We start from the raw sequence: 27,093 nt of genomic DNA, 5'->3' as shown, positions 1-27,093 counted from the left end.
AATCAACTCAGTTTTTACGAATCCCGAGTCGGAAGAGTCCGTGCCATCTATAATAACGGAACGGAGTGGTACACTCCTGGCCAAATTAATCCGGCCACCCACCTATTGACCGTAGCTCAGCCAATTCTATAGATATGGCCCTGCGGTTTTGATATGTGTTTTGTATAGTACAGAGAAGCACAGTGTTTGTGTTAACAATTGCGGTTTTGCGGTTTGTGCGGTAGCTCCCATACAATACACCGTTTTGGGTATGCGGTCCAAACTTCCGGCCACCCGAGCCCATATTAAAATGAAGATATATGTAACGAAAAGATTGTATTAGTAATGCGTTTTACCACCCTTCTTCTCAATCACTTCAATGCAGCGTCGAGGCATTGAATCTATGAGCGTCGTTAGCGCAGCTTGATCAATGTTTTTCCACGCCGTCAATATACACTCCTGGCCAAAAGTATACGAACACCCCTACTTTTACGAATAACTCGGCTTCTAGCCAGAGTTGAAGGCTGCGCGTTGGATATGTTTTGTGAAATACTGTAAGCGTTTGTTGGTTTGGACTAACGCTGCGGATTTCATCTCCTGCTGGGTACCTCACATACAAAAAACCACTTTTGGCTGGTGGCCAAAATATACGAACAGAAAGCACTGAACAACATCCCATACAAATTCCTATACATTTGACGTGAAAAATTTGAATGGCCCGTGATGGTCGCAGGCTGGGACGCAGGGGGCACCGCTCGTTGCGCTCATTTCTCGAATTGATGGGCAAGGGCAATCTGCTGGCTGACGAAGAGAAGGGAAGAATCCAAGGGCTGCACGAAGCTAGAGTCGGAGTTCGCGCCATCGCTGGCAAGACGCACCACTCGCCAGACGCTGTTCTGCGCGTTATTCGACGCTCGAAGAACCCTAAACGAGAAGAAGCAAGACTAGGGAGGCCTCAAGTACTGTCTGAGAGAACGCTGCGGCGCCTCGTTCGTACGGCTGCCAAGTGAGAGCTTTCGTCGATCCAGCTAAGGGACCAGCTGTCGCTGAACTGCTCCACACGCACGGTTCGACGCTCCATCTCGGCAGTAGACTGGCTAGTCTACTCCAAGATGGAGAATACGGTGCAGCTCTCGGCGGCCCACAAGGCGGCCAGGCTCAAATGGGCGAAGGCAATGGTCATCCGACCTGACGACTGGGCGCAGATCATCTTTTCTGACGAGAAGAAGTGGAACCTGGACGGCCCTGATGGCCTCCAGAACTACTGGTGAGATCTGTGCCAGCCTCCCGGCCAAACAAACAGGCGGCAAATGGGTGGTGGGTCCGTGATGGTGTGGGGTGGCTTCAGTACCGCCGGGAAAACCAAGCTAGCTGTGCTCGTTGGTAGGCAAGCTTCTGAACACTATATCTACACAGTGTCAGAATACTTGTTTCCCTTCGCCCACCTACACTACGGAGTAGATTTCGTGTTCCAGCAGGACAACGCTGCTATACACACCTCGCGGGAGACGAAAGCCTTTTTTTGAAGAGCAAGGCGTGCAAGTGATGGATTGGCCTGCAAGATCGCCCGACCTTAATCCAATCGAAAACCTCTTGGCAATCATGTCCCGGGATGTTTACAGCAATGGAAGGCAATACGATAGCGTGACCTCTCTGACGAAGGCACTCCACACGGCCTGGGACAACATATCTGCGGAGACTATTTCGACGCTGATCAATTTCATGCCTCGCAGGTGCATCGAAGTCATCGAAAGGAAGGGCAACAAGACCCACTACTAGTTACCATCATTCCTGCACCCATCATCAATATAGGAATTTGTATGGGATGTTGTTCAGTGCTTTCTGTTCGTATATTTTGGCCACCAGCCAAAAGTGGTTTTTTGTATGTGAGGTACCTAGCAGAAGATGAAATCCGCAGCGTTAGTCCAAACCAACAAACGCTTACAGTATTTCACAAAACATATCCAACGCGCAGCCTTCAACTCTGGCTAGAAGCCGAGTTATTCGTAAAAGTAGGGGTGTTCGTATACTTTTGGCCAGGAGTGTATATTGACGGCGTGGAAAAACATTGATCAAGCTGCGCTAACGACGCTCATAGATTCAATGCCTCGACGCTGCATTGAAGTGATTGAGAAGAAGGGTGGTAAAACGCATTACTAATACAATCTTTTCGTTACATATATCTTCATTTTAATATGGGCTCGGGTGGCCGGAAGTTTGGACCGCATACCCAAAACGGTGTATTGTATGGGAGCTACCGCACAAACCGCAAAACCGCAATTGTTAACACAAACACTGTGCTTCTCTGTACTATACAAAACACATATCAAAACCGCAGGGCCATATCTGTAGAATTGGCTGAGCTACGGTCAAATAGGTGGGTGGCCGGATTAATTTGGCCAGGAGTGTAGTCACTAGCTCAGACTTATGCCCTCCCCCAACCCGCACCTCAAAATTCGAACTTAAGCGATGACCTTTACAAATCCCTATATATTATAATATGGGACAGACTCGAAATATATACCTCGTAAATAGTCTGGGAACTGAGGGGTTAACCACGACAAGGTCTGCGAGGGCAAACCAAGCCATCGCCCAAGAATGGCGGCAGTCCCCTTCATGTCGGCGCCGCTGGTAAAGTACATGTCGTCGGAGCGTGAGCTGTGCTCACGCTTGTCCCCGCGAGCTCTGCTCGTGGGAAGCTTGGAGATCTCTCGATCTGTGTCTCCAATCTCCAAATTGTCGACTCAACGACGTTTCCGAGCTTCAACGCAAATCTTGCGGTTTAACATAATCAAATCGGTCGTCAAGTGCGCAACCGCTCAGCAGCCATGACGAGCAACCAGCAACATGCGACGATGGTCCGTCGCTACGTGCACGCCGGATGCATCTACGTGGCCGAGATGCACCGCCCTCGCGCCAAGAACGCCTTCAACGACGCTCTGTACGAGCAGCTGACGGCGGCGCTGGACGAGTTCGAGGCGGACGCGTCTCTCCACGCCTTCGTGCTCACAGGCCACGGCGATTACTTCACGAGCGGCGCCGACGTGAAGGAGACTGCCGCCATCTTGGGCGATGGTTCGGTGCGTCCGCCCTCGCAGAGTCCGTCCAACAAGTTCATGCACAAAATGCTAGACTGCAAGAAACTGCTCGTGGCGGCTGTGAACGGCCCTGCCATCGGCATCGGCGTCACGCTGCTCATGCACTGCGACGTCGTATTCGCAGCCGACAGCGCCACCTTCTGGACGCCGTTCCTGCGTATTGGAGTTGTGCCCGAGTTCGCGTCGTCGTACACGTTCCCGCACCTGCTGGGGCCCACGGTGGCGAGCAACCTGGTGATCCGCTCCAAAGTCTACAAAGCCAAGGAGGCGTTGGACGCTAAGATTGTGGGCGAAGTTTTCCCCACGAATGGCTTCTTGGAGGCCGTGTTCGCTGAACTTGTGCCCCTTGTGGCAAACCGCTTTAACAAGAACAGTCTGCCAGTGTACAAGTCGCTGCTGCGTCGTGAACGCGCCCCAAAGATTCGTGAGGCGCTGTTCTACGAGTTCGAGCAGCTGGATCGCCGTGCAGCGAGTGGCGAGTTTTTGGCAACGGTGATGGAGCTCAAGAAACAGTTCAACGGTAAAAGCAGCAAGTTGTAGGGGTAAGGTCAGTGTGGTCTTGCTTGGTACGCAGACTTTCTCGAGCAGCAGAGTCCATCTACACAGCATCAGTATTTTGGAAGAGTTTGTAACGAAAATAATGAGAGCTTGGTTGTTTGACTGGAATGATGTTGTGGCGAACTAATCCGCCAACGCAATAATTCCGCTTGACTCGTAGCAATGGATGAGCTGCAGCTTCTTAAGCTCGGTGATTGCTTGGTCTCCTTCCTCAACGCTCGGACAGCTCTATGTAAAGGTGCGAAGATGCAGCATTAGTGGACCAACCCATACCAGAGTAAGCATGATCTTCGTATACGTAAGCAGTAACGCACATTGAGGAACGCCTTCAGGTCGACAGTCTTTCGAGGGGTGGGAGGCAAGTCAGTGGCTGACTGCGAGGGTGCGTCGTTGCACAATTGTTGGTACAGCCGAGTCATGAGCGTTCCAATACCTGGAGATGGTGCAAGTGTACGCAGCAACGAATGCAGTCGAACACCATTGGAGGTGATTTGAGGTGTGAGATCTTCCACCAAACTTTTCATCTGCAGCATTTAAAGACCACAGGTTAGTATGCACAGGACCGACGCCAGCTGCACTGCTTTTGGAATGTACGAAACTTACGTGGGCCGTTTCCTCCAGCACTTCTTGCTTCTCTTCCTTGTACTGAGCTGTCAGTGATTGCTTCTACAGAGTCGTGAAGAACCAATAAATATGAACACCGACTCGGGTAATTAGTTCTAAAGCAGCATTCACGATACGTACGTCAATCTTCTCCGCAATCGCTTCCTGGGCTTCCTTCAGCAGCACAATTTCCTGTTGGAGTTCCACGATTTCGTCCTGCGCACGCTCTTCCTCAAGTCGGCGCAGATCCTCTCCATTTTGGGCATCATCCGGACTGTCTTGGTTCTCCTCATCTTTCTCCAGTGAAGCAAATACTTCTTGTAGTTGTCGGATTTCCGCCGTAGACTCATCCAACTGCACCTTTAGCCTGGTACTTTCTTCTTCAAGATGCTGCTTCTTACTCTCCTGCTTCTGGAGAGCCTCTTCACGCTGTCGCTTACCCCGGTCAGCCTTAATCTCTCTTTCTTTTGCAATTGCCTGGTCCAGGGACTCAGTCTGATCGTCGAGCTCCTTCAGCATTCGCGCGTACTCCTCCTGGATATCAGTGTTTCGGCTCTTGACCAGATCACGGAACTGCAGCATAACAAGATCAGCATACATACATATCTCACTATTACCACATCCAAGCAGCAATTCCCCACGTTTTCCGACCGCCGACGTAGCTCCTTCTGGAGTCGCGTCTTCGAGATCTCCAGTCGTTCCGCCGCCTCCGTCCCCTGATTGAAAACATCCTGGAATTTATCTTCTACTGTGAGTTTCTCCCTCTCCGGGTTCGCCGGCACCACTGCCAATTTGGACGTCAGACGCGGCATCCCGGACGCCGGCAGGGCGCGTTGCATCCTGCTCACATGCTGGCCGAGCATCGCGTCCGTCGCTCGGAGCTGACGCAGTCGAATCACTCTCAGACGTTAGTATACCAGATTAAGAGGCTACAGATGGAGCTCCTCCATCTCCTCACGCTAACGGACCTTGTTGCTACATTCCTGTAGCTGCACGACACACTTGAACAGCTCGCTGTGCACGTCCGTCATTCTGTCTTGAGCTGACTATGGCACTAATCAACCACAACCACATCATCTTTACATAAATGGTGTATCACACATGTGTTTCATTATGGAATTAGCGATGCAGCAACGTCCGCCGCCGCCTCGCTGGCCACCGCCCGTGCCGCAGGGTCCATGGATGAAGCCACACGCACGGCCTGCCTTCATACCACCGCTTCCTCCACCTCCATATGGATTTACAGGACCTCCACGCTTTTATCCGCAGCCTCCGAGTGGCTATTTCCCTCATTTCGTACTTCCTCGACCTCCTCGACCTCCACCGCGTCCTCCAGTCGTCGACGCAGAGCAGACGTGGTTGGACAATTTCAAGCGGACTCATTGCAGCACAGCATCTATTACTAAACGTGATGTAGACAGCAGTGAGGAGCCTCCACTGAGATTGATGCGACGTCGAGTTGCGCGAGCTCTAGAGCTCGCGGATCTGTTGAAGGTGGCAGCGGAGGAGCTGGTTTCAATTGAGAATCGACTTGAAGAATTGGATGCAAAGACTCCAGAACAGCAGTTTGTTGGTGAGCATAAAGCATGGAGTGTAGAAGGTCCTCGGCTACGTGTGCAACGCGAACGAAAACGTGCAGCTTGCGAGGCGCTAAAGAAGGAGCTCGATGCGATGAATGCGGCATCGGGGCTTTTCCCGAAGCAGCAACTGAAACAGATTCGAGCTTTTGCAGCAAGAGTCAACAAGAAGAAGGTGTGTCGATGCTGGGCGTGGTGTCAATAGTTGTTGAATAGCGCTAAATAGTGCCCTGTTTGTTCATATGCAGGCATATCGGAAACGAGTCAAGTTGCGGCTGCGTGCTGAAGCAAGTATCTGCCGAGCAGCAGACACAAGCACAGGTGTGGATAAAGCTCCAACGACTGAAAGTAAGTTAAAGCCCATGACCAGTACGGAAGGGAAGCAACTTTGTGCAGAGAAGCCAATGTCTTCACCTCGAAGCCCGAATGTTCCTCCCGTCAATCGACAGGCGACATTTTATTTATCAGGAAAGGAAGGCATCTCTCCAAAACAGTCTTTGGACCCCGAAACCTTGACGTTCGACGCTTTGGTGGCCGCTAGACGAGCTTGGGACTCGTACATCGTTGTACAGCGTACACCTGGTGCCTCTACGATCCCTCCGGTACGTTGATACTACCTTGCTATGGTTTCGTTCAGGATCGATAAGACTGACATGCTTATGTCACCTTCTTACTTGTACAGCATTTTATACCTCCGCCGTCCACGCCGTCAGCTCAATGGGCAATATACGCCTATTCCTCTTAGTTTGAGAAGTTCAGTTCGAATGGAGTCACCTAATCGAGTTGATGCCACTGAGAACTGCTCGATTAAAAGTGTTGGCAAACGTACAAGTATTCTGCTCTTGTTTTTATGCAGCATGTCCCCGTTCCTTGCCGTACCTCTCTATTGCTGTACCATCGACAACGGCTCTAAGTCCGACGAATACCCGTTGTTCTGTTTGCACGAATATTTACGCGGAAAGTTCGGCCACTTCGTCACGTAGTGCCTGTTCGGTCGTGAGCTTCTGAAGCTGATCGTCGTTCAGCGAGTCACCCGCCTCCTTCTTAGCCTTGATGGTGTCGATCTGCTTGAGCTTCTTCAGCAGACCCTTTACCTTCTTAGCCTTCTCCTCAGGTGTCAGCTCGGTCGGGGTTGGCTTTGCGGGAGCCTCCTCGACTGGCACAGCACCAACCTTAGCGAGTGCCTCCTCCACCGCAGCCCTCGCCTCGGCGGCCTCCTGGGCCTTTTTCTTGCGGGCACTCTTGCTAAGTTTCTTCGGAGCCGCAGCCGCTCCCATTCCCGGGATCACACGAGCCGCAGTCATGCCCGGGGTCGTCGGAGTCCCACCGCGGGGCGCCGCGTACTTGTTGCGGTCCAGCTTCTTAGAGCCACCTTCTTCCTTGCGCATCATGGCAGCGAGCGCACCCGTCGAGTTAGGCGGACGGTAAGCTTGCGGCTTCGGGGTAGCCTTCGGGGCAGCGGATGACCCAAAGCCTGCGTCCTCGCCCTTCCGGCGCGGGGACTGAGGCCGGTTTGGGTAAGTATCCTGCGCAGCAGGGCGGAACTTGAGGTCGTACAGCTCGCCGCGCTCTTCCTGGTGAATAGGGCCAGCGCCATCGTAACAGAACACCTTGAAGCCATTATCCACACGAAGACGAGGGAATGTAGTAGCCGTAGCAAAGTAGCGGCTATCGGGGGACCAAGCAAACGTGGTGGCGGAGTTCGACGTCGCCGAACCCATCTTTTTCAGCTTGTTGCGCTCCCAGAAGTCCATGTCACCGCGAAGATTGCCAAATCCAGCAAGGCACAAGAAACGACCGTGGGGGCTCCAGCTGACATGGTTACGAGGTGCCGCACCAAATTCAAAGATGGGCAGGGCCTTGTTGTCGTAAAGCGTCGCGTGCGCAGGCATCGCACCGGCAATCACCACGAAGCCGCGGCCAGTGGGGTCCCACGCAACATCATGCACCGCGCCTTCCTTCGTGAGCGGCACGATGCAGTCATAATCGCCGTCGCTCTCCAGGAAGAAGAGGCCAGTTTCGCCATAGTACGACTTGCCGGACGTGTCGATATCCGTACGCGTTTCAATAATCAGAGCGCTACCGGTGGGGGACCATTTCAGCGACACGTCCTGCGCTTTGTAGAAGCTCTTTGTTGCCGTAGGGAGATTCAGGCTGTTCGGGAACTGGTAAACCTTAACGCTAGCAGGCTTGCCCTTCTTCTCTGGGACGAACAGGGCAACCTTGTAGGGAGCACTGCCCGGGGCCACGCTGAAGTTCGCTACGTTCTACTCAGAAAAAAGATGACAGCGTTAATAAATCCTGCCACGCATATGCCAGCGAAATGCGCGGCCAAGCACCATACCGGAAGATTGATCTGGCCAATCTGGCCCGCCGCAATGTCCCGACCGCTGTAAAGCACCACGCCATTTGCGCTTTGACGCGCGCAAATCGTCTCATCCGACGACCACTGCAGGGGCGGCCATTTCTGTCATCACACCATTGTAAATGAGAACTCCGTCAGGCACAACACTACCACCACGCATCGGTCTAATCGTTAACGTACGTCACGCGTGTAGGACTTGTGGTTGAAGCGAGCGACTTCCTTTCCAGTGACAGTTTCCCAGACAATGAGGTTGCCGAGGCTCGAGTCCTTCTGCGGCCGCTGCCACGTCAACAGGTGCGAGCCAAGCGGCGACCAGGCCACAGCGTGGATACCAGGATTGGACACATCCGCCTGCACAGATCCATTCTCCGAGTCGCGTACCGTGAAGCCCGAGGCGGTGCGTACGAGAACCACCAGCTTGCCGTCCTCTGAGAACTCCATGATGTCGGCCGTGCCTGGGGCGTCAAAGTTCTCGTCGCGCTCGATCTTGCCGTCCTGCTTGCTGGAGGTCGGTGGGCCCCACATTGCCTCGATGCCGGTCTTGCCGCGCAGGAAGAACTTGGTGCGTGGCAGGTCGTTCGCATCGTCTTTAGCTGTGATGCACGAAGCAGAATGGTTAGATGGTTTAAATGCGGCATTGAGGGCATTGGGTCATTAAGAAGCAGCGCATGGTGATGCGCAGCATCTTCCATACACCACAGCACTTGTTGCTAGTAGAGGATGGCGGGAGGCACCAGGCAGAGGGAGGGGGGTAGCTTACCTGTCGCCATTGTTGCGTGATTTAGGAGTGGCTCTCGCAGCCATGGTTTTTGGTGCCTAAAATTTGATGTGTAATTTCATAATTAGTGAAATATTTGAAGTAGCCATTTTGAAATAGTGGCGTGTACCCCTATTTTAGAATGTAGGTTAACCTACAAAATATTCACCGCCAAATTTTCTTTACAATGTTGTATTGTGAATTCCGTTCAAACTTTCCGGTTGTCGAGGCGACGGTATACAATTTTCAAGTCAGTTCTGAATTGGCTGAAGATAAACTAGGTGGTACCGAGATGATTCTTGTAAGTAAGAAATTGTATTATATGTAGCACTATAGTAAGTTGAGGGCGGCCTCGGGCGGTTTGTTGGCCAATCGGTTAAACTAATCGCCTTCGGAAACTTTGAGTTGAAACCACAATACCACATATCAAGCACGCTTACACCCACATTGTCATAGCAAAAAATCTCCGACCTCCGATGGGCTCCGACTGGAACAGAGCGAGTCCAAACTGGTGTAAACATGATGTATTTTGTGTTAATTTGTGTAACGGGTTAGGTGATCCAAACTGGGATGCGTAGTACCTGAGGGCAGATTGGTGGTGGTTTATAGACGGCGTCACAGGCTCTGAAACGGCCTGTGGGCCGAGAAAAACGTGAAAAACAATTTTAGGCTGAACGGACCACAGAGACATGTGGCTGATTGGATGAGCCCCGCTCCAAAAATCGGCTTTTTACATGATAGTTTTTACGCTGACTCGTAATTACTCATAACTGTGGTTGGCTGGCAGGTCCAACGTAGGTACAACCTCAAAAACGAAGTTATTTGATAACTACTGGCCTGGGGCTGCCGCAAGTGCCGCCGCACGACAGCCCTCGGCATTCCCTCTTTTTTCTCTCATCCGGCACAAGTGCCCGTAACAACCCAGTGCATTTGCTTTGGGTTCACTGCATGTTTGTATACAAGCCAATGGGCAGCCGCCTCTGCTAACAATGCAAGGCGTGCTGACTCTGCTTCGAGGTTAACATTGCTGTTCCGCAAGGAGGTTAAGCTTTGTGTTTGACGCTGTACTCATATTGCATGTTCGCGTACTCTGTGACGAGGTTTTGCTGTTCCATCCGGAGGTTAAGCTTAGTGTTCATACAGTGCTACCCGCTGCCTAATGCGGAAGCTCGTAATACACCCCATGTTCACCCTTCCACTTATGTTTCAGTGTCGTTCAGCGTGTTGTCTTCCACAGCTTCCTCTTCGATGAAGGTCTTGCGTACGAGTAGGCGGCGCTCCTCCTCGAAAGTAGCGACAAGCTTCTCGTTCAAGTGCTCCTTCGGCTCCCACGTTGGCTGCCAGTCTACCAGGTAGTACGTCACGCGCTTCTCACGCTTCCAGTTGAGAAGCTTCTCGACGTAGTGGACAGGTTCAGCCTTGCGCTCTTCGTCAGCGCAATCATCCGGGGTGTCGTCGTCGTCGTAGGCAGAAGGAGTAAGCCACTCGCGCACGTCCTCAAGGCCGACCCTACGTGTCTTTCGTTCGGCGAGCGAGGCGATGATGACGTTGATGGCTTCGGGCAGCAGGCTTGCGGAGGCGATCATCGTGTTCATCGTGAGTCGCAGGTGCCGAATAGCTTCGTTGCTAACTCGTATCTTGTGCATCTTGCTGGCGGTGACGAGTAGGGTCTTGAACTCTTTCGCAGAGCTGAACTCGTTCTTCTTAGGCTTGAGTGCAGGCATGATGGCAGTGGTGTGTTTCAGGAAGAGTTGAAGACAAAGTGACAAGCGGCACGACAAGCGGGATGCCAAGCCCGAGATGCAATGAATGGAGCTGATGCCGTGGAGGTAAATTTGTGCGTAATTACGTGCTACCTGTTAACCCGATGATGTTTGTCGTATGCACAGTGGCGGGATCCACGATGCGACCAGCGACTTGAAGCTGCTTGTACCGACGAATGCGTTCGTCGAGGTGGCCAGCCTTGTGGAGCTTGCGAAGGGACTTGAGGACGTTCTGAGCTCCTCGGGCTTTGATCTTGTGTTCGGTCAGAAACGACAGCAGCGCTTTCTCAGCGGTTGTACCAAGCTCCAGTACGTCATCTCGGTACTGCGACGATTTCGGATCAAGGACGTATCCGTCAGCGAGGAACAACTTCAAGAACGCAGCAACCTGCTTGCTGGTGAATCTCGTATGCTTCATGGAGGTGTCCGTTGAGCTCCGGATCCGGGGCTCGTGTGCGTACCAAGTGAGCCAGACATCTCTCAGGTTGGTTGTTGCGCCGTACGGCGTCGCTTGACTGGTGGCTCGTTGATCGCATCCTCACTTATCTCATGTGCTGTCGGTGGTCTTGTTGTAGACTACATCTTCTAGCGTAGAGATTCGAGAGCCCATCGTGCTGTTGAGTTGGACTAACTGCTCAATCACAGCTGCTTGGTGAAGAAACATGGGGCGCTTGGTGATGTCGGCAATTGCTTCTTGGGTGTTGGTGCCTGTTTGCTGTTTTGTACTCGTGTTGCAGGTCAGGTGTGATGACCAAGCTAGGAGCTCGTTGACGGAATGGCCTTGCTGGATCGTGCATGCTTCCAGGCGCTCCACAGGAAGGCCGTTCTCATTGAGCTTCTTCAACGAGGGATAGTGGCGCAGCAGGTAAACCATGAACGTGTCGAGTACAATACCGTTCACGTTGTACTGTGATGCCATGAGCCCGTAGGACGCGTTGAAGAGAGCCACCGCTATCATGTGGATTTTCGTCTACGTAGCTGAGTCAAAGACATCGAGCGAGAGAACGTGAAGTTCTTGGTCCGGGTCGCGACCACTCAAGACGCGAGCCACCTGGTGATCTTCGGCCGGTGTATTGAAGACGTACGCGAATGCCTTGTTCGTCGCCGTCATGTTCCAAGCGCCTCCACTGGGCACGCAAGCCGGCTCCGTTCGCGTGCTGCGCCCCTCCACGGCGGAAGGAATGCGATGTCAATTGCTCGACGACACCTGCCTTCTCTGCAATCCGATCAAGGACGCGGTTGACGTATCTGTGCACACCAGGCGCGGCATCAGTACTCGTACCATGGCCAGCTTCGCCAGCCGAATCTTGGGGAGGAGTAACGGCTTGTGGGTGATCCAGAAGGTCGATGAGTGGAATGGATGGAGACAGAGAAGCTTGGGAAACTTTCGTCTGCTCAGGAAGATGGCTCAACACGGAAATGGTCGGTGCTGTCTGAGTCGCAAGAGCAACCGCTATGGCGAGCTGCGGACACGTGGTGAAGTCATCGTCGGGAAAGAGAGATAGACCTTGCTCTTCCGATGTCTTAATGCGGATGAAGCGGGCGAAGAAGATCTTGTCCGAGCCAACGGACACGTTTGCCTTTCGAAGCATGGTAAGATCCGATGCGCGCCCGAATAGGAATCACATCAACGCCGCCACCGCCGCGTCTTGGGAGTCAGCAGCAGTAACCGCCGTCGAATACAGGTACTCCATCATTTTCTTGAGCGCCGTCTTCGTGCATGCCGGAGCCTTCTTCACAAACGCCCCCGTCTCGCGCTTTACACAATGACGCTCCAGCATCAGGCCCTTCTTGAGCAGGTTCTTGTCAACCAAGGCTCGATGCTGAGGGACCTGTTCCAACAGCCTGTTCTTGGCTTGCCTGAAGTACTGCATAACGGAGTGACGAGCGAGTAGCTGGCCCTTGCGGCCCTCCTTGAAAGCAAGATAGTGTCGAACTTGTCCACCACTGCCTCCAGCACTTGTGCAGCGTTGTCGCGCTTCATGCACGTCTCTAGGTTGTCCCGGGCAACCTCCTCGTCTGCCAGGAACTTGAGAAAGGTGCGCGATGCGTTTTCCCGGGCACGCTTCGTGTTTGCGGGCGCCAGGTCAATGAGGTTCATCTTGGGTCGGAGAGGTCGGAGCTTGAGTGTTATTCGTGAAATATGGGACTGACTGGCGCTTCGTATGGGTATATCAATATCTGGAGCAGCGCCCCGACTAGATATGTCGGAGAGGCGGGCACAAGCCCTGCAACAGGACAAATGCAATTTGATTGGTTGAAACTCTGTCACTAAACGTTCCTGATTGGGTCAAAATAGTCCCTGCTCGTTTGATTTGTCAATATTATACATAGTGAATTCAAGTATGGTCGGAGATATGATGATATTTATCCATACAGTGAATCGTCAAAATTGACATTTTATAGCGAAAGCAATCATCTTAATGAACAAGAACGGTAAATCCTGCCAAAGAAGTTGTGAGCATAACTTGTGACATAGTCGCCGTCACCGACAGGTATGCCGCCAACGGCAACTACATCATGCCGGGCAAGAAATATGCGTATGCATATCTATCACTATTTTTGTGGCTCAAGACATCCAAAGATAAGATCCAAGGGTGAGAGCGTATGTAGGGACGCTTTCGGGGCGGATGAGGCGCAGATACGTTGGAGGACGTGTGGGGTTCTTGGAATGTTTTGGAATGAATTGAATTGGTGTTTGGTTTCTTAGCTACGACATGCATGCGCTCCTGGAGGTGCCCTCGGGGCCCCTCCACGAGCTTCTCTGTGGGTACATTTCCTTGTTCACATGCATACTAAAATCAATATAAATTTCGTGTCCTATGATCGCTTTGTTCTTTTGTAACGCAAGTAGGAAGCAAAAAGAAAAGTGAATTGATCGGCGGTATTGTCTGTACCTTTGCTCGAACTATTTGAGTGAACGACTGGCTGAAAATGAAGCACACTGGTGTGCGTCCAATCACTAGATCACCGTTAACAACATGTACTAACGAATCTCGTAGATTCGTTACATCTGTCTGCTTGTCTACAGGGTACGCACCGTGTACGAACCCCTGGCTCCTTCCTGTCATGCGCGTCCTGACTGCTCAAGGCAGCTCGCGCACGGTGGCTCATTGCATAGGCCACTGGCGTGCTCGATCAGCACGCCCGTCGGATGACGGCCTCGGCGTGCCGACCTGCACGCCGGAGTCAGGCCTGACAACGTCCCATCGTCATTAATTGATTGATCTACTAACATCTAGGATCTGCTAATATCGGGAATGAGGTCTGGATTCTTGATAGCCACAAAAACTACACCTTTGTGAGTCCAACCCGGCAAGAGTTCAGACCAAAATGGAGTGAAGTACGTAAAATAATGTTATAATATTGAGAAAGGATTCCCTAATTTTCGAGATTAGAGCAAACTGGCTATTGTCCAACGCAAAGAACTTTGCGAAGATTTTACTATAGATTATTGGTAGATCAGATAGCAGCTGTTATCTCTCTGATAGGACGCTAGTTGGCTCCATCGCATCCGTAAATCACACAGCTCAATCTCAATTACTTTTTGATTTGCTTTCACCAGCCAATACCTCCTCCACCAGCACCTTCACCTGTCATCAAAAGGCTACACACCTTAACACTGTCCCTACAACACTTCCATCACCGCTACGCTGAGATTATCATACGGTTGATATTTATTCGAGTCTTCCACCTTGACCAAGTCGGTGTGGCATGTTGTAAACTGAGAGACGACGCCGAGCTTCACGGACTCGCGGCCCAAGGACGAGTACGTCAAGTCGAGCAACATCGCGTTAGGACTGATGTTGCTCCACATGGACGCGGGCTACGACCATGTGGTCGACGATTGCGAGGAAGCGGGGGTTGCGTGGACGCGCCTGAAGACGCTGTACGATGGTTCGCAGAAGGCTGGTCACATCTACCTGAAGCGCCAACTCTTCAGCATGGAGATGTCGGAAGGCGGGAATGTCTTGCATCATTGCAGTGGGGTCCTCAACATCAGCGCCAAGATCAGCAGCATCGGCGCCAAGATGGAGGACGAGGACGTGGCGATCTGCCTATTGCGCAGTCTCCCCAAGAGCTACAAGAACGTCGTGCTGGACTTGGAGATGAGCAGCGCTGAACTGCGATCGCAAGACGACGTGAAGGTGATCACGAATGAGCTGATCAAGCGGCAAGGCGAGAAGACGGCGTCGGTGAAAATGGAGGACGCGACCAAGGCGTTCAACACCGACGGAGAATCTCGCCAGTACACGTACTGCGGGAAATTGGGGCACACGGTTGACAAGTGCTGGACCAAGCAGAAGGATGAGAATCGGAGCCCAAGACGCGGTGGCAATGGCCGTGGACGCAGGGCCAACAATGCCCAGTGGAGGAACGACGACACCTACTACTACTACTTTATGACGTGACTGTCGCTGCTGGGAAGAGCTTCTTTTCATGTCGTCACCGGCTACTTTCTATTATCAGTTGGGTTTTTTCCACGAGAGCAGTTATACTGTATTTCCTATGGCTAGTATTGATTTCGTAGTTGTGCGAAATGGGTTTAGCGTTCAAATGAAAGTGCAGAGACAAAAGGGCAAGAAGTACACGTTTAAGAAATTGATAGAAATTTAACAGAAATTAGTTGATAATATTATATTTTATCTGACATGTTCTCTATGAAATGCCTAGTCGACGGAACGGAGGCGATGTTCATTTCGCATTTGCCATGTGACATCCGCTCCGACGTCTTCGTTGGCAACTTCGCGATGCTGACGAGACGACCCTACACTAAGCGTGCGAGATCGACATACTGACGACCTCGGTGCGCCGGATCAGACAGGGCAGAGAGACGGTCCCGAATCCGATTCTGTTGGACCCAGACTCCGTGCCTGGAGTTCAGGAGCGAACTCTAGCAACGTGTTTGGAAAGGTTACCGAACAGACGATCCCGGGATGGGTTCAGACACACCGCGCCAGACATATTAAATAGAGTATATTGGTTCTTATACTATGAGTCAAGGGTCGAGTGTAGTCTACGGTACTGCGATGATATGATTGGTAAAGGAGCCGATGGAGTTTGGCTCCTGCCTCTTCTTTGATCGAGGCAAATATTTGTGCGATGAGGAATGGAAGCAGGTCAGGAAGCGAGGACGGTTGTCCTCACTTCCGCTTTTGCTTCAGGTTGAGCACGTCTGTAAGATAGCAATAAGATAGTGGTATAACACTCAATAAAGTCAATTGAGAAAGCAAAAGAGGTCCATTCACTTTAACAGATTCGGACACGAAGAACGATGAAATATGGGTCTTTCCATCGCCGCGCCGGACACCAGAATTCATCGACAACTTCAATTCCCCCATGTCAAGCCCAAACCTTACGGGCTGTTATAATCAATCAAATGATGAAGAACCTGAGGATAGCGATTGATTCTGATTGGGTTGTGGCCTGAAGGTTTCATTCATTGCAAACTTCCATTATGTTCTTTTCTGTACAATGTAGACTAGTTACGTTACGTCAAATTCCTTTCTGGTGTTAAAATTTTATGTGCTGCTTACAATTCGGTTTCTACTAAATCCGGGTAGAATACTGCAAAGAAATTTCCGAAGCTCAATAACTGAAAATAAACAAAATGCACGCGCTCTCCTTCCATTATAGAGCACCTATGCTGCTGACGTCTCCATCGGCAGGTCACGCACGCTAGCCTGCGTTTGTGTCATCTCGTTGCAGTCTTGCTCACTTTCAATTTAGCTTCAAAGCAATCTACCTCTTGTTAGAAGGCTTGAAGTCGTGTTGCAGAGGATTGTAGACGTAGACGCAGAAGCGAAGGTTAGTGGCGAGTGAAGTGAAATGATCGAGCACTAGAAGGAAAATTGGAAAGTGATTGAAAGTGAGAGGTGGGAAAAATCAAACACACTGACTGCTGCTGTCCTACATGCACACCACGGCGCCCTTGTGCGCGCCCTTGGCTTATTATCATCTTGAGTAATGATGGCTCGATGTACAGAAGGTGCAATGCCTGACTTCAACTTGCAACGCCGCGCCGCTGACACTCCGATGACTGACCCTGATTCGTACCACCACGATGCTTGACAACATGCTTTGCCTTAGTCGCCGTGCTGATTACCAGATTCGTCGCCAGTATTTAACACCTCTAGACTAACCGCTCAAGTTCCCACCGAACCAGTCACAACCGAAGCCTCTCACCACATCAGCCTTGCTCTTCTTTCCTCGCTGTCAAGTTACCACGCTTGTAGTGGTCCGCTAGGCACCATGCGCTTGCGTAGAGCTCGAAGAAGGCGCTCCCGCCGGTTGCTGTCAGATATCAGCAGCGACGTTCCCAATACTCAACCGGCTGTGGCTGTACCCTCGCCATCACAGCCCCGTGTGAGTGAAGCTCGAAGTAGTTTACGGCGGTCGCTATTGTTAAGCAGCAGCGACGTCCCCACGACTTAACCTCGCCATCACCGCCAAGTGTGAGTGACGATGGTTGCCCACCGATTCCGACTAGTCAAGCTGTGATAGCTTCGTCTTCCAGCGAAATCGAGGACTTTCCCAGCGAAGTAACCCCGCGACGACAACCACCTGCGTCAACTGGAGGTAGTGAATGTGGCAATGAACTGTTGCAGAGTGATATCAGCGCAAGTGACGCGGAACTATCAGCTAGCGACAGCGATTATTCGTACGTGAGTGATGGTGAAGAACACGAAGGTGTATCTCTTGCAGCAAGCGTGGAATACGGATCCGGCATACTTCACAATGGTGAAAAGTTTGTTCACCCGGTCATGTTCAAAATGAAGCCTGGGGCGTGGGCGCTGCTCGACGTGTTGGAGAAAGCTCGGTTGTCTGTTACCGACAACAGTCACTTCTCCACGCGGCTGTTGTGCACAACCCATGTTGACTGCACTGTAGAAGCTTGCATTACGTAAGAGCGCAACGGGCAGTTCCGCCTTTTTCAAAGTTGGATTCACATTACCGCAAACGTGGCTGTGATGGCGCAGTGCACTGACATCCATAAGCTACTCCTTTCGGAGATTGACAAACTCCTTCTTGGTGGTCAGGGTCCGTGTCAGTGCTTGATCGCACTGCGAACAAAACACAGTGACAAGGAAGACACACTCGTTTTGCTGCCTTCAGTTACACAACTGATAAACGAGCGCAGAAACTCCGAAAGCGAGGTAATTTTGACATTACGACATATGCAGACATCATGGAGTGGGCATCAGCAATAATGTGCTTTACTAAGAACACATTTTGTAAGGGTGTGCGGTATCGTGTGGAGGACGACGCGCTCACGGTTAGCCACCAGCCTTGGGAATGCCAGCACGAGCTGCTCCTTCTGGTCCGTTCGTATTGTGTAAATCCAACCGACTCGCGTCGTAACACATTTGTGTGAGTTGAAGCAGCTCCGTCTACAATGTACTTGGTCAGAGCTCGGAAAATACAGTAAGTGACGGCTTTGATCACCGCGAATCAGAATAATAACCACTGCAATACACCAGCTAGCAATAATAACTACTGCGCAATTACGGGCAATACGTATTAGAAGTATTAATGTTCTCACCATTTGTGACCTTACCTTCATCTTAGAGCAAGCTAGTGACATCCCAAATGTCGTGGTTTGCCCGAAGAAATGACAGCATCTCGAAGTTGGTAGAGAGCAAGCGGCAACGCTGTGGAGTCAAAATCACCTTACACTCCCAGAACAAACGCTCGCAACCGTTTGAGGTCGGCGGCGTCTGCGTCACCAGCGCCGAGTAGCAGCACCTTCATCTCCTCTACTTCGTTTCGAGCCGCCCTGCTCGCCGCATAGTCTATCTCGCGCTCATTGCGCTTGCTTGCTCTCTGTGGTGTTTGGAGATGCTTCAAGCGCCCCAAGACAGCAGTTTCGGCGGTCGTAAGCTTGCGGCCTCTGCACACTTTCACCAAACCAGTCTCAAAAGCAGACGAATGCACAATATTTGAGCTCGAGTTTAGGTAGCTACCCATAATTGGGTAATCTGCCAGAATATAATCAAAAAGCAGACGCATCTTGGTCAACGACGTTGCTTCACGCTGCAGACGCTTGTAAACACTGTCGAACTTTTTCAAGTGGCCAAGCAACCCTGTGAGACGCTTGTGCTCACAGCTTGATAGAACGCCGTTCTGGACCGCTTCAACGAGGCGATCCTTGGCTCGTGGCTTGATCTAGCGCTCCAGCATCTCGTATGTCGAGGACCAACGCGTGACGTTGCGTTTCTTGACCCTGGTCCAGTGGAGAGAAAGCCAACAAAGGGTGGCGAAGCAGCCTTTTGATCTTGTAGACTCTGTAAACGCTGACATAGTGCATAGTACCATGCGTCCAGCCGTCGAACATCATGCTGAAGAAAATGTCCATCTCCTCTTCAATCTCTGTACCCACTTTAGCAGCCACTCTAGCCATGTCGCCTTTGAGAGCCTTAGTCATGACACACGTCCTCACGTCGTTCACTTCACTCAGAGGCATGTATCGTATAACAACTCAACCGCAACCAGTGACAGCGGTGGAATGTTTCCTCGGAACGAACATGTAGACTTGAAGGGGTCGCTCGAGGCCGCGCGTCCTGGCATCGTACTGGGATTGGTAATCGTTGTGGCGACCCGCTAAGTGCGACATCAGGTTGGAGTATCCCGTGCCTGGCAGCTGCTTGCGGTCGGCCCCGCAGAGCTTGCACCGATAAGGCGGTTGGTCTCGTGGCTCGAAAAAGAAAACGCAGAGGTCCTTGTTTGCAACCATTGTACAGCGACTGCAGCAACCTTCTGGGCCATCCAGGTCGGTTAAGCCTAGTTTAAGTATTCCTCGGAACCGCAAGAGAGGACCTCAAATGGTTAAATATGATCGTGAATGGAGTGTGATCCGGAAACCCGAGATTGAACGGCTGTCGTTCTGGGGCAGTATTGTATTGCAATAATTGGAGAAATGAATTATTTTTGTGCTTATCGCACACACAATAATGCGTATTATAATATATAAATTCAGTAATTGCAATTGCGCAATTAAGTTTTTTCCGAGCCCTGTACTTGGTATTACCTACTTTACTTACACTTATCTCTACCCGAGCACGGGTTTGGGTCTGGCGGCGAACATCACGCGGGTCCGGGCGATGCCCACCACCTCATACTTGGTCTCTCTGCTCTCCTGCGACTTGTCGTGTACATCACCCTTCTGCAGGATGGCCAATGGTTTGGGCAGCTTGGTCACCTTCCCGGCCAGCACGTGGTTGCCGATGCGCAGCGTGATAACCCCCGCTTGGCCGTAGCGGAGCGTGCCCACGTCCAGATCGCGCAGGTCTGGGGTCTCCGCGCCGTCGCTGGGCAGCAGGTCCCCTTGGAACTCGAGCAGGCTCCACTCCTTGGAGGCCGCATCCACCACGACAGGTACCAGCATCTTGAGTTATTATTGCAAAATGGCAGCAATTATTCATCAAACCTTATATCCGGTATAGTTACCTATAATAGGACTCTACGTCCGATCCTATTCTAGGGCAACAATCAGAGCCGCTCATTTTTCGATTCCGGGGGTGACCAGACCACAGGATGCTCGCTCTCGTTCGCTCTAAGAGCGCCCTGCGCATGGCCTCGGGGGCCCGCGCCGCCAGCACTGTAGGAGCGGCTCTCGACGCGGCGGTTGCGCGGCTTCCGCACAAGGAGGCGCTGCGCAGCGTGAAGCAGGACGTGCGTTGGAGCTTCAAGGAGCTCAGCGCGGCCGTGGACGAGTTGGCCAATGGCTTCGTGGACCTGCAGTTCGCGCGCGGTGACGTGGTGGCCGTGTGGCTGCCCAACAGCGCTGAGAACGTGCTGACGCAGCTGGCTGCGGCAAAGGCGGGCCTCACGCTGGCCGTGATCGAGCCCGAGGTGTCTCAGGCCGACGAGCTGGCCTTCATCCTGCAGGACAGCAAAGCCAGTGGCCTCGTGTTCGAGCCCAAGATGCAGGGACGCAACCAGACGGAGATCGTGCAGGGACTATTCCCCGAGCTGGCCTCGTGTAAGGAGCATACGAGACGAGAGATTGGAGACGTTTAGAAACTGACAGTTGTTTGTTTGTGATTTTAGTCCGTGAAAATCTTGAGGTCTTCCGCCCCCGGAACTTCCGCCACTTGCACAACATCATCACGACGAGCTGGGAGCCGGTAGAGGGTATGGTGAACCTCAACGGGATGATGGTTAACAGCACCGAGCCGTACGCCATGAAGGCGCTGACCAAGACGCTAGACGACAAGACGCCGCTCGCCGTCACGTACTCGAGTGAGTGGATGCTGGACAGAATTTATTACAGAAGAGAGCAGTGTTGCTGACGAAGCAATTGTTGTTTCTGCAGAGGTGGCGGGTCAGAACCCCAAGAAGAGCGCCGTGCTGACCCACGGTGATCTGCTCAAGCGTGCCGAGAAGCTGGCCAAGAGGTTCGAAGTAGATACTGTTTCGATGCATTTGTCAAACCCATTTTTGCTGACGTTTGTTCTGATGTCTGCAGCCTGAACTTGACTGCTACGGACAAGATTCTGCTCACTGGCGAGGAGACTGGCCTCTCCCTTGGCCCACTCGCCGCTATCGGCCAGAGCTCGCAGGTTGTGCTGCCATCCACGGAGTTCAGCGAGGAGGCTGTGCAGCAGGCCCTGGAGGTGGAGCACTGCAGTATTGTAGGCAGCGGACTTGAGAACTTCAAGCGCGTGTAAATTGGGGGCGCTACGCAAGCAGCTTGGAGGCGACCGACAGCACCTCCAACTATCCATCGAGCAAGACGAACAAACATGAAGCCAGAGTGAATGAAGTAAGCGGCCGCGTTATTGTTTGTGAATGTTTTTCGTGCTAGGGCGGTGCTGCGTCCAGGTACAACTGGATGATTCGCTACGACTACACGTAAAAAATATGTACCCACCCCTCGCTCTTAGCGTAAGTCTTAAGCCATGAGGATGCCGCCGAGACCAAAGGTAATAGTGGCGATTAGCATGGAGCGCATCGTCTCGCGTGATGTGTAGGGTGGGAGCTCGACCGAGAAAAAGCAAGTGTGAGCAACCGGCAGGCTGCGTGTGGCATCACGACCTCCTTTTTTGGACAACTTGAAGGGCTGTGGCCACTTGCCGCGCGGAAGGCGACTGCGGCCCCACGCAAAGCGCACGAAATCAGCGCGTTGTTCGTCTGAGAAGTCGGCAAGTGCATCCCAGAAGAGCAGCACGGTCGGATCATCCTCGGAGTATCCGTCGTAGCGTGTATGCCGCTGCCAGAGATCCAAATCAATTTTAGGCGAGCCACACGTTAGCATCTCCAGCTCTTGCCACGTCAGTAACGTAAGGACCCGTCGAGGGAACAGTGTCGCGAATCCTTGCGCCATGGCAGCCACCTGTGCACTGCATTCCTCCAGTCGAGCGCGCTCTGCAAGCCGGCAATACTCCAATCGGTTGTGGAATGCTACAGTCACAAGATGACCACCCGGCACAAGCTCAATCTCCTCTCCTGTGCATGACGATGCAGTGAAGCGCAGCTCCAAGCCATCGAAGGCTGTGGCGAACTCTTCCTCCGTGGAGATACCATCGTTCTCACAGTTAGCAATGCCGTCCAGCATTTGGATAAACATGGCATCCGTTCCCTCAAGGTCAGCACGAGTGAGTGTTTGGCCCAGCAACTGCTTCCACACGAGCGATGGAAGCATGAATGGGAAGTCACCGTGCGTACGTAGTGACATCCCCAATAGCTGGCCAACGAACGCGAACATTTGCATGGCAACAGGAGACGTGCACTTGGGGTTTGGCAGATACATTCCACGGTTGTTGCCTGTGTCGTGCTGGCCGTTCGGACACAGGACGAACAAGCTGAAGTGCGGTGAGAACAAGTCGTCAACCATGGATGTGGCGCCTTCGCGATAGACTCCACCCCAGTCAACGCCTTCCTCGCCGCGGAACTTGACGCTGAACAATCGGCCTTTGCTGTCGATTTGACGTCTCAACAGCGCAGGATCCACTTGATGCAGCTGACGGAACGCTTGTGCAAAGAAACATTCTGACACGGATGGCTCCACCTCACGATCATCGCGCGATTCAAGCGCCTGCATCCGATCCAACGTGATCCGCGCCGTCTGCTGTGAATTTCCAGTAGAGGTTTCTCCGGCGACGTTTGTGGATTCGATTGCGGCTTCCACCAGCGCACTTTTCACGTCGAAGAAGATGCAATGGCTTAGTCGCCGCAGTCGGTTTGCAATCGTCCACGGTGATTTCGTGTCGCGTAGATCTAGCAGTGGCAAGCAATGCTGGAGGCTCAGATTTAAGTACTTGAACAATGCGAATCGAAGCTGCAGTGATTCCAGCGAGAGACTTAGTAGCTGCGAGCAGCGCAACCCATCTAGCGTTTGGTTAAGTTTGATGTCTGCTGGTTGCAGGTCCACAGAATGTTTGATTGTTGCTGGGGTGGCCGTTGGCAGGGATGCTGCGGGTTCGACGTGATTGTTCACCCAGTCTACGAGCTGCAAATCCATTGCTTGGGTCCAGCGATCACCCTCGGATGTTTCATCTGGGCTTGCTTGCAAGAGCACAAGCTTCTGAAGAAGCTGCTCCATATTTGCAGCCGTCGCACGAGCCAACTGTTTCTCCTTCGTGATCCCCAAAGCATTTACCGTGGCTGCAAAACCAAAGTGGGCACCTGCGTTTTCGTCCGAATGGAAGGTATACTCGAGGTTGTTGCCATCAAGAGAGATAGCCCCCTCAGGCCACCCACTCTCCCCCGCATACGTTCGGTTACTGCGAATTTCTTTGATAGGGTCGCTGACACCATCGTCACGACCAACAAGCATAAAGCTTGCCATCTCCAATCGAGACATACCCTGTCCTTGTCCTGATGCGAGTGAGCAACGCGAATCGAACGTTATCCGAAGAGCCTGGGCAGCTTCAAATGCTACCAGCCCAGTTAATGGGACACCAGGTGCGTACGGATGTGAAGTCTCGATGACTGTTGAAGATCCATATACTTCCAGCCAAATGGCAACCAAAATATGCTGAGGCAGACGCGATGTTTGACCGAGCAAAAACCTTGTAAGCTCCGACACATCATTTAGGCTGTCGCGCACACGTTTACGCTCAAACGGTACAGGTAAATCAAATGGTTCCGCCGTAACTGGAGCTGCTGGAGTAGCGACACCGCTAAGCTTGAGTTCGAATACAGGCGTTGCCGAGGATATTACCATCGAAAGCTCAACTAGCTGTAGCAGGTGCGCCGAGAGGAAAGTCTTACCACTTGCTCTGTCAACCTCTGCACGTGCCAATGCAAGTCGGGAGATCGATTCTAGCGCATCCAATTCGGGCACTTCATCTGACGGAAAGAGCTCAGGATGGTGCAGCAATTGCTGCAGTAAACGCACGACGCGACCTTTAAACGGAGCTCCTGGAGAGCGCAGATAGCGGACAAGTGCCCCATAGATTTTGCGGTTGTGTACAGCACCGTGAGCTACCACCTCTGTTGCATCATTCAGCAACAGTTCCAGCACCCAGCATGCCCACTCCAGGGATGGACTTGCCAGCACCTCGGACTCCTTTGTCCAACGAATGTTTACCATGGGCTTTACCTGGAAGCGATAGCCATAACCATTATCTTTCGTAGCATTTTCTTCCGATGCAGTGAAGCGGAACCAGAACTGGTGAGAATGAATAATCAAATCCGGAAGAAGATGGTCTGGCGTTGTCATGGCATTATCCACCACACCAATGCGATCCTCACACTCTGGGTCTGCGAAGAAAGTCAGCCTTGCCTTCGGTCCCAGATGGCATCGATGGTCAAAGACAATGCGCAAGCAACGATAAGAACTGTCGATACTTACAGCTCGAGCGTACTCGCATCGACCAAAGTATGGGTGCAACGATTGGAACTCCTGCACCGCTGACACCTCGCCCGCGCCATCTCCTGCCACTCGCGTAGACTCCACGAAGTGACTGACACACTCCTTCACTAGCACACTGGATAGCAGCCCGTCGTGATCGTCAACACTTCCTCCGAGGTACGCACTAGCAACTTCTTGCGCTTCGGTATCTGAAGGTTGGCGCGTTTTTCTCATCCTGTTTCCGAATGCATCTTCACTCTTACTTTCTTCATCTTGCCACACATTGCGCCTGGCATCTCCAGAGTCGTATGTCACAGCCGAAACAGAAGCAGGCAGTGGCGCCTGCGATTCTTCAATAGACATTGCAATTGCCCGACTCAACCCTTCATCCTCGTCATAATTTGCACCGTATTCGGGGAAACTACGGAGAGAGGGCTCACAATCTCGTAGATCACTTGCAGGGCCTCGTTTGGGAGAGCTGGGACGCACGTGATGTGAAATCAAATCCGCATGCTCGGTCTTTTCTGTTTGTGCTTCTCCACGAAGAAGCCTTAGCGTGATAGACTGAAGACTTGCCAATAAGAACCCTGGCTGCTCGGAATTATCAGCAACCGAGTCCTTACTTCCATAACCCGAACTCGGTGTAGTCTTGACTGTAGAGCTGTTTCTATCTTCGACGTCCATGTGCGGGGTGGAGTTCATTTCGGATGCTGCCACCATCTTAAGGAGGCTTACAAACTGCCGCGGACCACCGACCACGCCCAATATCTCGCTTGACAACGAGGCGGACAACGTAACCGGTTTATCTTCACGCGTGTGTGTTCCAGCGTTAACGATTGCCAATCCATGTGGTGTCGATTCTCCACCAGGGTCGACAGCATAAAGCAATGCTGTGACCGCGCGTCTTGCGTAATATGTTGAGAGAGCATTTTCTGTCCTCAGAGCGACACGATGTATACTTTCCACATTTTCAAGTGACTCGTCATAAATTTTCACGATTCGACGTAAGTCTCGGGGAAAATGCCACTCATCTTCATAAGCACCTGACTCCGTGTTTAGGAAAGTGATCAGCACCCCGTCGTCAGGTGAATATCGCCTGTAGATGCCCGTTCGACCACTAGTCGCTAATCGCTGAACAGGACCGATATCGCTGGTCACAGTCAAGAGGACATTCGGTGTCAAATACTCCGGGTCAAGAGGCGAGAAGGTTGTTAAGCTCGTATCACGAGCTGCTGCTGATCCTGAGCTAGGCTTAGCAGGTCCATAAGCCAAGATTGGAGCGAGGGTCACTGCCATTGCATCGACATTGGGAGCGTATGACAGTTCAGCACTCCGTGTTGATGCAGCCGAGCCTAAATATTCGGCGGCTATGGCGTCTCGACGATCAGACGATGTCACAAGTGGGTCGGGTTGATCGATTTCTTCCATTGCCGCTCGGTCTTCCAGGACGACTGTTCTCGCAGCAGAGAAGGAGTCCGTTAGCAGATCCAAGGAATCGAATTTCTCTGCATAGTTGCTGCCGTGCTCCATCAACCACTCCATAGCACGGTTCGGGTCACTATTAGAGAGCTCCAGAGCACAGAGCGCTAGACAGTGAGGCATGCCTGAGATATTCTGAAGCTCTACTGCTTTTGCTTCAAGAGTAAGACCCGAGGTTCCTTCCGCTCCATCAGCCAAATCATGAGCGGCGATACTTGCCCGCGCGAGGCGCTGTGCTTCTTGTCGTTCCTGGTACGTGGCTGCACCATCGCCCATCAGCCACTCAACGGCCAAATTAGGGTCGTCGCGAGAGTGTTCCAGTGCAGCCATACACAAGTCAAACTCGAAGCCCATCGCCGCCAGTGTTGATGCGAATCCTCGACGAACTCGATGCGCTTCTGTTTCTTCTTCGGCAGGATCGTCATTAGCCTCAACACCGCCGGTACCCGATGGGTTCGCTGACTCAGAGGCCGTAATAGCTGGGGCTGTCGGCTCTTGTAATCCGCGAAACATTGCTTCGCCTAGAGGCGTCGAGGACTCAATCAGACGGCAGAGAATCATCCGGCCACGCTCCTGAAGCAGCGGCAGGCTCAAAAAGCTGTTAAGACTGATTGGAGTCAAGGCAAATCGGAGGAGATTTTGCGCCATTGAGTTATGTGCAAAACGTTTTGTCACGTGAAGTGAGCGCCGTAAAAGAGCTTCCAAAGCCAACAGCGCACGAGATCGGATTTGAAGTCTCCACAAGCTGTCAAATTCTGTTAGCACGCTCGTCTCTTCCAACGAGGAAAGCTGGATAATAACTGGCATCATGTCCAACGTGAGCGGCACCGCTGTTGGAGGTAAACAGATTTCTTCGCTGGGGGACAGAGCAGACAGCTTGACATCTTGTACATTGTGGCCAGGATCAAAGTCAATTTCCGACGACGTAGGGTGGAAAACAACACGAACCGTCGAAGCACGAGCGTTCATCTCAATCAGGGTAGCGCTCACAGATTGTCCAGTGCCATCTGCACTTACATCAACTGCGCCACTGCTTGCGCCTTGTGCGGTCACAGCAACCTTTCCGCCAACACGAATGCAATCTGAATGGGAGCCAAGTACACACAAAGCTCCAAC

The 27,093-nt window shown here is 52.2% G+C and overlaps 7 protein-coding genes across 7 annotated transcripts; 3 read left to right on the top strand and 4 right to left on the bottom strand.

The window, feature by feature from the left end:
• Positions 1-2,807: 2,807 nt before the first annotated feature.
• Positions 2,808-3,617, top strand: KRP23_11536 (Enoyl-CoA delta isomerase 2; the record flags this gene model as incomplete). The annotated part of the gene is made up of 1 exon (XM_067882091.1): positions 2,808-3,617. The coding sequence occupies one exon, from the start codon at positions 2,808-2,810 to the stop codon at positions 3,615-3,617; it is 810 nt and encodes a 269-aa protein (XP_067740373.1).
• A 141-nt stretch (positions 3,618-3,758) lies between these two features.
• KRP23_11535 (uncharacterized protein) lies at positions 3,759-5,269 on the bottom strand (the record flags this gene model as incomplete). The annotated part of the gene is made up of 6 exons (XM_067882090.1): positions 3,759-3,863; positions 3,950-4,159; positions 4,239-4,301; positions 4,380-4,811; positions 4,880-5,119; positions 5,207-5,269. 6 exons carry the CDS (start codon positions 5,267-5,269, stop codon positions 3,759-3,761), a joined length of 1,113 nt encoding a protein of 370 aa, XP_067740372.1.
• A 415-nt stretch (positions 5,270-5,684) lies between these two features.
• KRP23_11534 (uncharacterized protein) lies at positions 5,685-6,560 on the top strand (the record flags this gene model as incomplete). The annotated part of the gene is made up of 3 exons (XM_067882089.1): positions 5,685-5,990; positions 6,064-6,417; positions 6,498-6,560. 3 exons carry the CDS (start codon positions 5,685-5,687, stop codon positions 6,558-6,560), a joined length of 723 nt encoding a protein of 240 aa, XP_067740371.1.
• A 205-nt stretch (positions 6,561-6,765) lies between these two features.
• On the bottom strand, positions 6,766-8,950 carry KRP23_11533 (Eukaryotic translation initiation factor 2A; the record flags this gene model as incomplete). Its single annotated transcript, XM_067882087.1, has 4 exons — positions 6,766-8,082; positions 8,160-8,282; positions 8,361-8,773; positions 8,941-8,950. 4 exons carry the CDS (start codon positions 8,948-8,950, stop codon positions 6,766-6,768), a joined length of 1,863 nt encoding a protein of 620 aa, XP_067740370.1.
• A 10,799-nt stretch (positions 8,951-19,749) lies between these two features.
• KRP23_11532 (Chromosome transmission fidelity protein 8-like protein) lies at positions 19,750-20,085 on the bottom strand (the record flags this gene model as incomplete). Its single annotated transcript, XM_067882086.1, has 1 exon — positions 19,750-20,085. One exon carries the CDS (start codon positions 20,083-20,085, stop codon positions 19,750-19,752), a length of 336 nt encoding a protein of 111 aa, XP_067740369.1.
• A 149-nt stretch (positions 20,086-20,234) lies between these two features.
• On the top strand, positions 20,235-21,370 carry KRP23_11531 (Medium-chain acyl-CoA ligase ACSF2, mitochondrial; the record flags this gene model as incomplete). The annotated part of the gene is made up of 4 exons (XM_067882085.1): positions 20,235-20,682; positions 20,751-20,942; positions 21,016-21,097; positions 21,169-21,370. 4 exons carry the CDS (start codon positions 20,235-20,237, stop codon positions 21,368-21,370), a joined length of 924 nt encoding a protein of 307 aa, XP_067740368.1.
• Positions 21,371-21,594: 224 nt separating this feature from the next.
• KRP23_11530 (E3 ubiquitin-protein ligase HERC2) lies at positions 21,595-26,490 on the bottom strand (the record flags this gene model as incomplete). The annotated part of the gene is made up of 1 exon (XM_067882084.1): positions 21,595-26,490. The coding sequence occupies one exon, from the start codon at positions 26,488-26,490 to the stop codon at positions 21,595-21,597; it is 4,896 nt and encodes a 1,631-aa protein (XP_067740367.1).
• Between the last annotated feature and the right edge of the window lie 603 nt (positions 26,491-27,093).

This window comes from Phytophthora ramorum, assembly GCF_020800215.1.
Source record: "Phytophthora ramorum isolate Pr-102 chromosome Unknown Phyram_PR-102_s0012, whole genome shotgun sequence".
In the NCBI taxonomy this organism is placed as follows: domain Eukaryota; phylum Oomycota; class Peronosporomycetes; order Peronosporales; family Peronosporaceae; genus Phytophthora; species Phytophthora ramorum.
Note: the sequence above shows the minus strand (reverse complement) of the source record. Positions and strands in the feature narration are given on the sequence as shown.